At 41.3% G+C, this 12,225-nt stretch overlaps 1 protein-coding gene across 4 annotated transcripts in view; it reads right to left on the bottom strand.

Moving 5' to 3' along the window:
* EEF1AKMT1 (EEF1A lysine methyltransferase 1) overlaps window positions 1–12,225 on the bottom strand; it is a 35,212-nt gene that overhangs the window by 13,994 nt on the left and 8,993 nt on the right. For 3 of the 4 annotated variants that reach the window (XM_061171086.1, XM_061171089.1, XM_061171088.1), the window contains exons 2-4: window positions 7,485–7,635; window positions 5,553–5,635; window positions 590–870 (exon numbers count right to left, since the gene is read on the bottom strand). In XM_061171086.1, the coding sequence (XP_061027069.1) occupies window positions 590–870; window positions 5,553–5,635; window positions 7,485–7,628 (508 nt within the window). In that variant the 5' untranslated portion in view covers window positions 7,629–7,635. The remainder of the gene's footprint in view (window positions 1–589; window positions 871–5,552; window positions 5,636–7,484; window positions 7,636–12,225) is intronic. The other variant, XM_061171087.1, reaches the window with a different exon arrangement.

Raw genomic sequence — 12,225 nt, 5'->3', positions numbered from 1 at the left:
ACAACCCCTTTTTCAATAGTAGCGCATCGTGCAAACTTGTACCAATACATTCACACCAGCCTTTGGCTGACAAATCCCATTCCTCCCTCCAGCCCTGTCCTCGGCACCCACTGCACTGGGGGAAGCAGGGCCCACACAGCAGGCCTGGATGCCAGGCTGCCCGGAAGTAGGGAGACCAGCAGTTAACGTTTTCATTCTCAGTCAAATGCCAGTATATCCACCTTAAGAAAATATATCCACATCACCAGTGTGAAAGTCTCCTTCTCAGCTTTGGTAAACCTAATCTAATGTCTAGCTCTGTGACCTTTGGCATCCACTTTAACCCCCGAAATTCCAAATTTCTTTTATCAACTGTACAGGCTGAGTCAGATACTGTTACTATTACTGACGTTGATGAGTACAAGTAACACTCCTGGTGCACTCACCCAGGGCTGGTCCCCGCGTCCCAGGCATCATGCCACTTAATTCTCCCAGCCCTGAGAGGCAGGCAGCATCTCAGCCCCACTGTACAGATAAGGCGACTGGAGCACGGAGAGGGGAAGAGCCTTGTTTAAAGTCATGGGATGCGTGTTGCCAATCCGGCACGTACCTGTGCACAGCAGAATCTTGCCCCGGGTCAGGTACTTGATGGTTTCCGACGTTTTTCTAAGACATTCCTCAGAGAGATAGGGGGGATCTGCTATTACAATGTCAAAACTGTGTGCAGCAATTTTCTCAGGTAAATCCACTGGGTTATTGTAATCATAGAAGATAAACTCCTCTCCGTATATGGCAAACCTGTGGTCATATTCGAAGATACAGATAGAAAAGTCTTCTCTGTGCAGCTCTCTCAGCTTCTGGTAAACGCTGGGGGCACTCACACATGCTATTCTGGAACAAAAGGAGCCAGCTCATGACTGAGCTTTATGACAGCGCATGGCATCAAATGACTACTTCACTAAAAAACCAGCCCTTGTGTTCAGATTTTCTTAAAGGAAACAATAATGCAAACTGAAGTAATAACAGCAGTACATTTTGAGAGAAAACTTTCTACTGCCTCACTTTTAAGGAATCTACTGTTTACAAATCTACAACTCATAATTTTAAAGTATGAAAGGATAAATGTGCTTTTCATGGTAAAAAAAAAAAAAAAGTAAAACATTATTAGGACAAGGGTTATGAAGCCCATGGCCTGAATTTACCTTAGTATTTTCATGGTGGTCTCTTAACATTTATTTCAAATACTTTTTAGCCTCAAACTAAATATTTTGAAGTTACTTTGTAATATTCATAATCTTGAAGAAAAAACTCCAAATAACTGCCTAAACAACTTTAGTTTTCTAAAAAGATACATTAAAACTGGGTCTCAGTGCAGACAGACTACTTCGAATTTCTGCTGCTTTTTTGTATAAGTAAATTAAAGAATCTGTCTCATTACAAGCATCTCCAGTTTATGAATGGGTAGTGTTCCAGTAGTTAACTTTTAAAGCCAACTGCCAAAAATGCTATAAGTAACTTAAATGTTGAATTACTCAGTTGACTGTGGTACGTCTATCACAGTGGAATACTGTGTTGTCATTACTCTCCAAGACAGTCAAGTTGAGGAGAGTGTAAACTGCGCTCTCACGGAGTGGGGTTTATGCTTCCAGGTGCGCCCGTGACCTCTTGGAGATACACAGCTTGTCTGCAGACAATGGGAAAGAGACTTTTTGTCTCCATCCCCTTTGTCACTTTTAGATTTTTATTACATGTGTCGATATATATATATATACATACACACACACACACACACATAAAATCATTCAGAAAACTACTTATTTAGAAAATTAAACTCAGCTTTAAAACTGTGAGATGCATTTCTTCGGAGAAGTGTTACACGTCTGGTTAGGTGCCCACGCTGGGCTCAAAGGCTTCTCGGCCCAAATGCATGTGAAGCACGTAAGGAAGTCTGGGGGCATCCCGACCGCCTTCTGTGGGGACCAGACCCCAGCCCGGCTGCTGCCAGAGCTCTGGGCCGGGGGTGCAGAGGACTTGAACCACAGCGGCACCTCCTTCCCTAAAAACCCCAGAGGAGGTACTTCCGGCGGAAGGACAGTGGTCCTAGGTGGAGGAAGGCACGAGAGCCGGGTGTGGCGACAGCGGCAGGGGAAGCGGACGGCCTGCTGCTCACAGCTGGGGCCCTTGTGCGAGTGATGTGACCGCGTGGGCCTCAGTGTCTGTCTTTAGGATGGAGAGTGTAACAGGAACTACCTCCAGAGGTATGAGGGTTAAACAAGATGACCCTCAGAAAGCACTTACCAGGAGACAGGACACACAGTAAGTACTCAATAAATGCTACCCTTATTACTCATCTTTAAAATTATGACATAACTCCTAAAAATACTGAAGATGCCTTTCAGAAAAAATAAGTTGCTTCCAAAGCCCTCATATGTAAAAATAAGAAAATACATGTAAAAACATGTCATTAAGAAAAACGTAATAAACTACATATATAAAAGAAAAAGGACAGAAAAAGAAAACCTTAGGACTTCCAGTTAAAGATGGCAGAGGGAACACATTCATTTAGATTTGCTCCTTCATGAAAGCCTGCTGAATAAAACATGAAATAAACCTCCAACAGTAAGACAACGTGGGGGGAGACAAAAGAATACTTAGGAAGCTGACAGGCAAAGTGGTGGGTGGTTTCTGATTCAGCAGACCCAAGACAGCCAAGTCCCAAACTGGCAGCCACGAAAGCTAAGAAGGAACCTGGATGACAGCACAGTACCCGCGGCTCAGGAAGTGCACCACCAGGTAACTCAAGAAGCGGGGGTGAAGGTGGGGCAACAAACAGGAGAACTGTTTTTGAAAGGTCTATTCAAGAGGAAATGCACCCCCAGGATTCTCTTCCCTATCCCAAGCCTCCACAACTGTGGTAGGAAACTGGAGGGATGTTCTCTGGATTGGGGGGGCTTGAAGGGCGGGTGACAGGCACAGCTAGTGGTGAGGTACCATGTGGAAATGGCAAGGATCACGTTAAACCCACTGGATGTTGGGACCCCCAACCCTCTTTCAGAAATAAGCCTTCTGGGATGAGGTCAACGAGATGCGTGACTTCCAGGCAGGAAGACTTCCTGGGGCTCTGACCAGCCCACAAGGAAAGGCCTGGATATGCTGACCCTGGGCGTTGACGGGGAAACAGCCATCGGCAGACACCCAAGTAGAGAGGTCCCGCCCAGGTATCAGAACCTCCAGCCCTAGAGCGCCTCACCCTTAAATATGGACAGACAGCAGGGGGCCAGCAGACATTCAAGGAAAGCATCTAATACCAGAGGCCAAGATAAAACAGAAGACGCATGTGTGCAGTTCGTTAGAGACTGTGTAGGGAGAAAACTCTTTTTAAAAAAATCCTATAATATCCTCAGAAGGATGAACAAGATACAATAATAAATATTCAGAGACCCAAAAAAGAACTACAGTTGTAGATGACTAAGTACATGACAGCAGAAATGGTAAACTCAGTAGAAAGCTTCAAAGATGATAAAGTTGAGGAATTTTCCCAGAAGGTCAAAAGATGGAAAAAAGAAAAAAAAGTAGATAGGTCCAACATTCAAATAGTAGGCATTCCAGAAAGAGGAATCGGAAAAAAAAGTGGGAAGGAAATCAAATAATTTAGGACTATTTTCCCAAACTGAAGGACCTGAGTTATGAGAATGGAAGGGCTTTCACCCAGTACAACAGATGGAAGCTCCACACCAAGACACATCAAATACCGGGGATCAAGAGAAAATCCTAAGCTAGCAGTGGGCAGGGATGGGAAAAAACAGGTTTCCCACAAGAAATCAGAATGGCATTGTATTTTCCAATAGCACTACCGAAACGTGGAGTCAATGAAGCAGTGCCCTCAAAACCTGGAATTCAACACCCAACAAAACTAACACATGAAGAGAATGGGTAGAATAAAAATATTTTCAGACATGAAAGGTTTCAAAAATTTCCCTCCCATGGAAACTACTGAATGATATACCCAACCAGGATAAAGCTGTAAACTAAGAACTGGGGTACTGGACACAGGAAGTCTGGAACAAGAGAGAGGTAAAAGGACACCTCAGCATGATGGTGAAGGAAATACCAAGACCAGAGCTGCAGCAAAACCAGAAATCAACCAGTCCAGATGGAACAGGTTGCAAAGCCCTGGAAGTCATTTTTTTCAAGGAGCTGAAAAATATGTTTGAATTTGTTGATAAGAGATTTACACCACTGGGGAGAATTTGAGAGTTAATTAGTAATATGGATATAGAAATACTAAAAAAAAATAAAGAGAATTATTTTCTTCAGGGAAGATGAAACATCGTACAGAAAAGGAAAGGACTCAGCTGTAAAGAACATCTATGTTGTCCTAACAACATAAACCCTGTTCTAACCAAAATTAGGACATAACTAACACCAATTCTACACAATCACTTCCAGGAAATAGAAATACAGGCAACACTTCCCAGCTCATTTTATGAAGCTACCATTAACCAATATGAAACCCAAACCAAGAGAATGAAACAAAAGAAAACTTCAAACCAATATCACTCATGAACATAGAAGCAAAAATCCTCAACAAAATATTACCAAAGAGTCCAGCCACTAAAAAAAAAAGAAAAGAAAAAGAAGAAGAAAGGATATAACTACTGGGAGAGTGGCCAGAAAGCAGACAGGTGCGTGGCAGCTGTGGACTGTGAAGGGAGCCAAATCCTCCTCCTCTTAAGGTGAGAAGTCAAGTCGTGTCTACGAGTGACAAGTCAAGAAGTGCCAATATAAACATGTTATTTAGAAATGGTTGTAAATACCAAGAGAATCAATGAAAGACAGCTGAAAAGGGGAGGGGGTGGACAAGGGGAAAATTAACAATGGATTATTTTTTGAACAAGTCTTTTAGGACCATTTGACTTTATATGTGTGCAAAGTTTTGACAGAAGTAAAAACCAATTAACAAAAAAGAAAATCTATTCTTAAAACTTCAAAAAGGTCAAGATTTTTTTCTTTTAAAGCAAACTCTAGGGGTATAAAAGTAACGGTAGAAAATGTTAAAATAAGGAACAGAGATAGGATATCTAACACTGAATAGATTTCTGTGTGTGTCCCCAGACTCAATAGTGAAGCAGTTCTTACTTCCTCATGTTCTGTGAATCATGAACTACAGGTTTTGCAGATTACAGTTCAGCCTTCTTACCAACCACGTCTCGTCTAGGAAGGACATTTAAAATATTACTTTAGGGCTTCCCTGGTGGCGCAGTGGTTGGGAGTCTGCCTACCAATGCAGGGGACACGGGTTCGAGCCCTGGTCTGGGAGGATCCCACATGCCGCGGAGCAACTAGGCCCATGAGCCACAACTGCTGAGCCTGCGCGTCTGGAGCCTGTGCTCCGCAACAAGAGAGGCCGCGATAGTGAGAGGCCCGCGCACCGCGATGAAGAGTGGCCCCCGCTCGCCGCAACTGGAGAGAGCCCTCGCACAGAAACGAAGACCCAACACAGCCAAAAATAATTAATAAATAAATAAATTACTTTAGATTAAAAGGCAAAAGAGAAATGAAACTGATCTCACCTGCCACCTTCCCCAGCAGCTGCCACGGCTTCCTCTGCAAGGCGCAGGGCGGTCTCTGGAGTGTACCAAAACTGGCTCAGCTGCTATGACAGAGGAATGAGTGAAATCATTTTACAACTGGCGTAAAGTTTATCCTTTTAATTTATATCTACTATATCAATATATACTATATCAATTATCAGTGTTCACTGCTGGGCCAAGTAATATACTCTGATTGCATTTCTTTCTGGTATGGTACCTCTTGTTTTTCCTAGAGTTAATACATGATTGTTTCATTTGCTTGGGTTCTTTGAACCTATCCCTAATTCTCCCAACATCCTGCAGCTTCTGAGAAGTGGTGCGTAGGAGGTAAATGTTGTGAGACTTACCATGTCTAAAACATTTTAATTTTATCCCCACATTTGACTGATAACTCAGCTGGGTGTAGAATTCTAGGCTGAACAAATTTTCACTCTAAATCTTGAAGGAATTGCTCCACTTTTTTCTAGTTTCTAATAAAGCTACTGAGAAGTGCAATGTGATTTGTAGACCTGAGACTCTATAGGTGACATGCTTTTCTCTGGAAGGTTCTATAATCTTCTTTGTCACCTATATCCAGAATTTTCAGTCATAATAATCATGTGTCTTAGTGAGGGTCTTTGGTTCTGGGAAATTTTCTAGTATCATTCTTTGAAGGTTTCCTCCCCTCTTTGTTTTCAGTTCTATTTTTCTGGAACTCCAGTTAGTTGAATATTGAGCTTCCTGGATTTATCCTCTAGTTTTATGTTTTCTTTCTATAATTTGTATCATTGTCTTTCCCCCCTCCCCCAACTTCCTGGGAGATCTCCTTAATTTTATAAACAAAACAAACCAAAAGAAAGTGTCAAAAATATACAAATAGTTAATTCAGGTAGTGGAGTTATGACTTGTGTTTTTTTGTTCATGTTTTTATAGATTTTCTACAACAACCATAGATTACTTTTAGAATCAGAAAAAAGTACATAGTAGTTAAATAAGCAGAAGGAAAAGAGAAAAAAACCACCTCAAGAATAATAATGTACTTCAAGTTTCTAATATTGACTATTCAAAGCATCAAGCTAAAGACAAAAGCACATAAAGAAGGGAAGCAGTGAGAAAGAGGCATCTGAGTAAGTGGAACATTTAGAATAAATATAAAGAAACATTTTTGTCCCAGTTTCAAACAGATGGTAAACAGGAAAATTTTATATAACTTAAGAGATCTAAACTTGACACAAAATGTAAAAGACTGCTTAAACACACACACACACACACCTCCTTCCAGCTGCAAAGTGATGAAGAGAGGCAGATCTATTATCAAGGGGTAGTCACAGACAGAAATTTCAAGCCTCATCTATTTCTCAACTATCTCCTTCAAAAATGTAAATTTCTACATTCCAGGTTAGGTTAGTTTTCCTGAACTCACTTTTTTTAATTCCTATTTTTATTTGGACCATAAAAATACAATTAAAATACATACTGTGCCCCAGAAACTATTAATATCTTCTTAAAAACTCATCTATTTTCATCTATTTTTTACTACATGTTTAAGTCCAGTTACCCCATTACTGCAATGATCAATTTTTCCCTTTTCTCAAGGATTGCTGGGCTCCATAACAACCAACAGAATGCATCTGTATACAAGAAGGAAGCACAGTTTGTGTTGGATATAATGATATGCTGTTCTTCTATCTGAAATGTCCCCTCCTCTGATCACCAGGCAGCCTGAGAGTCAGAATTAGGAAAATCTGCATTTATACTGTCTTAAAATGTTCGTGGACTGCTTTCTGTCTTAGCTCCCGAACAGGTTATCAGCTTCGCAGTGACAAGTGAGATGAACTTGGGTATCAGGTCAGATACAGACAAACACTGGACTAGGTACAGAAGAGGCTCCACACCAACACTTGCTGATGGATGTGGAATGCATTAACTTACCCAGTTCTCTTCTATTATTCCAATGTTATACTTGTCATCACCACCGAGGCCGGTGTACTGTTTCTGCTCAGCATAAAATTCCTGCAGAGCTGCAAGGGCATGGGAAGAGAGCTGGGGGAGGTCCTCATCTTCAGAGTTGCTCATTTCACACCTGCAGGGAAATGAGTGTAAGTGATGTTTGTTTTTTCTTTTCCATCAAACAACAATTAAAAAAAATTTTATCTCACAGCAGGGATCCAAACTGAAAGTGCATTGTATAAAGGAAACACACCTGTATGATTCCTTGCAGAGTGAAATCTTTACCATAAATACTATAAAGATGTTTTGCTTTCTTCTGGTACCCCAATGGCCACATGCAGCTAATTCACAGTAGATTCTCTTAATAAGATCTTTTTGTGTGTGAATGTCACTGTTTGTAGGTGACCTAAGGCTCCTGGGTGTCACTGACAGGATAAGTGAAGGGTCATAAAGGAGGGGTATAGGAAGAGAGATGAAAAATAAAAGGGATGAGAGAATGCAAATTATGATAATAATGAGACACCACTATATACCTACCAGATTGACTAAAATTTAGAAGACTGATAATACCAAATGTTTTGGGGGATGTGGAGTAATGGAAATTGCCTATTCTGCTGTTGAAATGTAAATTGATGAAAACATTTTGACCTTACCCCTGCTTCAACTCAGTAATTCTGTATCTACATATACATATAGATCATATAACTATATGAAACTCCTGTAATTCACATAAATAGACATGTAAAATATGTTCAAAGTAGAAATGTGTACTAGCAAAAACTAAAATTACTGAAATGTCCACCCACTGGACATTATACAATGTACTGCTATATATTCCTACAGTGGGATACTATATAGCAATGCAAACATTTTATATCACTCTTTTCTCCTTTGTTGGCTTGCTACCTATAGCTTTATTTAAGTGGTTGCTTTAAGGTCTACAGTATATATTTATCACAGCATACATTCAAATAACGTATCACTTCTTGTATTACATAAAAATTTTATAATTGTATGTAACTTCCATTTCTCTCCTCCAATCCTTTGTGTTACTGTTTGACCAGCATCTTATTTTTACATTTGTTATAAACGCCACACCACACTGTTAAATTTAAAAACCTTATATATTTACCTACTTTGTAACCACTTACAGTGCACTTCATTTTGTTGTACAGATTAATATTTCCATCTGTTGTCATTTTCCTTCTGCTTGAATGGCTTCTTTTAACATTTCTTGTAGTGCAGTTCTACTGCTGATGCATCCTTTCAGCTTTTATGTCTACAACTGTCTTTATATTGCCTTACTTTTTGAAAGATTTTATTTTTTTGGGCGATGGAATTCTAGGTTGAGTTTTTCTTCAGTACCCTAAAGAGATTCGTCCACTATTAGCTGCATTATTTCCAACATAAAATCTGCTGTCACCCTTAGTTTTCTTACTTTTTGTTTGTGTCTTCCTTCCCTGGTAGCTTTTACGATTTTTCTATCACTGGTTTTGAGCATTTGGTTATGATGTGTCTCAGTGTAGTTTTCATGTTTCTTATGCTTTGAGTTTACTGAGCTTCTTGGATCTGTGGGTTTACAGTTTTCCTGAAATTTGAAAAGTTTTTGGCCACCATTTCTCAAATATTTTTCTGCTGTCCTTCTCTTTTTTCCGAGATCCAAATACATGAATATTAGGTAACTTGAAATTGTCCCAAAGCTCTCTGATGCTCTCTGCACTTAAAAAAAACCAAAACCAAAACTTTTTTCATTGTATTTCATTTGTGTTAGTTTCCATTTCTGGTCTTCAAGTTTGGTAATTTTTTATTCTTCAGTTTCTAATCTTACGTTAATCACATCCAGTGTATTTTTTATTTCAGATATTGTAGTTTTTATGGCTAGAAGTTTGACTTGGGTCTCTTTTGTTGGGTTGGCCAAAAAGTTCATTTGGGTTTTTCTGTAAGATGGCTCTAGTAGCACTTAGATGTCTTTACCTTCATTTGAAACAGTTTTGTTAGATTGTCTTGTGACAGCTGTCATATCAGCATGCACTTTAAAAAAACTTAACTGATGCGGAGTTTGCATCTCCTCACAGTTAGGGCACCTACCAGGCGCTGGTGGGGGACCTCGGACACCTAAGGGGACGGGAGGAACTCCCAAGTGACTGGGTGGGACGTGGGGGGGAGGGAGAGGGGAGGAGAAGTGGAGGCAGGACAGGACCAGCATCGCTGAGGGGTGGCTGGGGGAGGGGCCCACTCACAGTGAGGGGATGGAGAGAGGGAGAGACCCTTGGGGGGTCAGAGGATCAGAAGGGAACACAGCGAGCATCTCCCCCGCCCACTCGGGCCCCCGGGGAGCCTGCTGAGGTCCTGGGCCTGACCCTCTGCCCTCTGAAGGCCCCTCCGGCCACGTGGGTCCTGGGGGCATGGAAGGGAGGGTGGGGGGGGGAGGAAAAGTGGAGGCCAGACGGGACCGGTGCCCCTGAGGGGCGGCGAGGGGAGGGGAGGGGCCCACCCACAGTGAGGGGATCAGCGGGGACAGGGAGAGACCCTGGGGGATCGGAAGGGAATGCGGCCAACACTTACCCCGCCCACTCGGGCCCTGGGGAGCCTGCTGAAGTCCCAGGCCTAATCCTCTGCACTCCGAGGCCCCCTCCAGCCATGCTGAGCCTAAGCCCTGCGCCTGCCCCGCCCACTCAGGGCCTTTTCTGGCTGCGAGGGTCCTGAGCCTAAGCCCCACCCCCCACAGCCAAGGCCTTTTTTTTAATTTTTGCTGTTGTGGTGGTTTTACCTTGTATTTATTTGTTTGTTTGTTTGGGCTGTGCTGGGTCTTAGTTGCAGCACACGGGGTCTTCGTTGCAGCATACAGGATCTTTAGTTGTAGCAATGTGGACTCCTAGTTGCAGCATGCACGTGGGATCTAGTTCCCCGACCAGAGATCAAACCCGGGAACACAGAGTCTTACCCACTGGACCACCAGGGAAGTCCCTGTTTTACCTTGTTGTTGTTGTTTCATTTATGTTTTTATTTTTTCTAATATATTTTTTATTTTTCTAATTTTATTTATTCTTTGTTATTGTTCAGCTTTTTTTGTTTGCGAGATCTTGGTTCCCAGGCCGGGGTTCGGGCCTGAGCTCCTGTGGTGGGAGCACTGAGTCCAAACCGCTGGACTAACAGAGAACTCAGGCTCCAGGGAATATTAAGCAGAGTGAGGTCTCCCAGAGGTCCTCATCTTGGCACCAAGACCTGGCTCTACCCAACTGCCTGCAAACTCCACTGCTGGACACCTCAGGCCAAAGAGCCAGTAAGACAGGAACACAGCCCCACCCATCAAAAAAAAAAAAAAAAATGAGACGACAACAAAATATGTTACAGGTGAAGGAGCAAGGTAAAAACCTACAAGACCAAATAAATGAAGATGAAATAGGCAACCTACCTAAAAAAGAATTCAGAGTGATAATAAAGATGATCCAAAACGTCAGAAATAAAATGAGGTACAGATTAAGAAAATACAAGAAATGTTTAACAAAGATCTAGAAGAACTAAAGAACAAACAGTGATGAACAACACAACTGAAATGAAAAATACACTAGAAGGAATCAACAGCAGAATAACTGAAGCAGAAGAACGAATAAGTGAGCTGGAAGATAGAATGGTGGAAATAACTGCTGAGGAACAGAATAAAGAAAAAAGAATGAAAAGAACTGAGGACAGTCTCAGAGACCTCTGGGACAACATTAAACACACTAACATTCAAATGATAGGGGTCCCAGAAGAAGAAGAAAAAGAGAAAGGATCTGAGAAAATATTTGAAGAGATTATAGTCGAAAACTTCCTTAACATGGGAAAGGAAATAGCCACCCAAGTCCAGGAAGCACAGAGTCCCATACAGGATAAACCCTAGGAGAAACACACCAAGACACATATTAATCAAACTAACAAAAATTAAATTCAAAGAAAAACTACTAAAAGCAGCAAGGGAAAAGCAACAAATAACATACAAGGGAATCTCTATAAGGTTATCAGCTGATTTTTCCAGCAGAAACTCTGCAGGCCAGAAAGGAGTGGCAGGACATATTTGAAGTGATGAAAGGGAAAAACCTATAACCAAGATTACTCTTCCCAACAAGGATCTCATTCAAAAGTTTTACAGACAAGCAAAAGCTAATAAGAGAATTTAGCACCACCAAACCACCTTTACAACAAATGCTAAAGGAACTTCTCTAGGCAGGAAACACAAGAGAAGAAAAAGACCCACAAAAACACACCCGAAACAAGAAAATGGTAATAGGAATATACATATCGATAATTACCTTGAATGTAAATGGATTAAATGCTCCATCCAAAAGACACAGATTGGCTGAATGGATGCAAAAAGAAGACCCATACATATGCTGTCTAAAACAGACCCACTTCAGACCTAGGGACACATACAGACTGAAAGTGAGGGGATAGAAAAAAGATAATTCCATGCAAATGGAAATCAAAAGAAAGCTGGAGTAGCAATACTCGTATCAGATAAAATAGACTTTCTAATAAAGACTGTGACAAGAGATAAGGGAGGACGCTACATTATGATCAAGGGTTCAATCCAAGAAGAAGATGTAACAATTTTAAGTATTTATACACACAGCATAGGAGCACCTCAATACATAAGGCAAATGCTAACATCCATAAAAGGGGAAATCAACAGTAACACAGTAATAGTGGGGGACTTCAACACCCCACTTACACCAATGGACAG

Source organism: Eubalaena glacialis, chromosome 16 (assembly GCF_028564815.1).
Source record: "Eubalaena glacialis isolate mEubGla1 chromosome 16, mEubGla1.1.hap2.+ XY, whole genome shotgun sequence".
NCBI classification, from domain to species: Eukaryota; Metazoa; Chordata; class Mammalia; order Artiodactyla; family Balaenidae; genus Eubalaena; species Eubalaena glacialis.
Note: the sequence above shows the minus strand (reverse complement) of the source record. Positions and strands in the feature narration are given on the sequence as shown.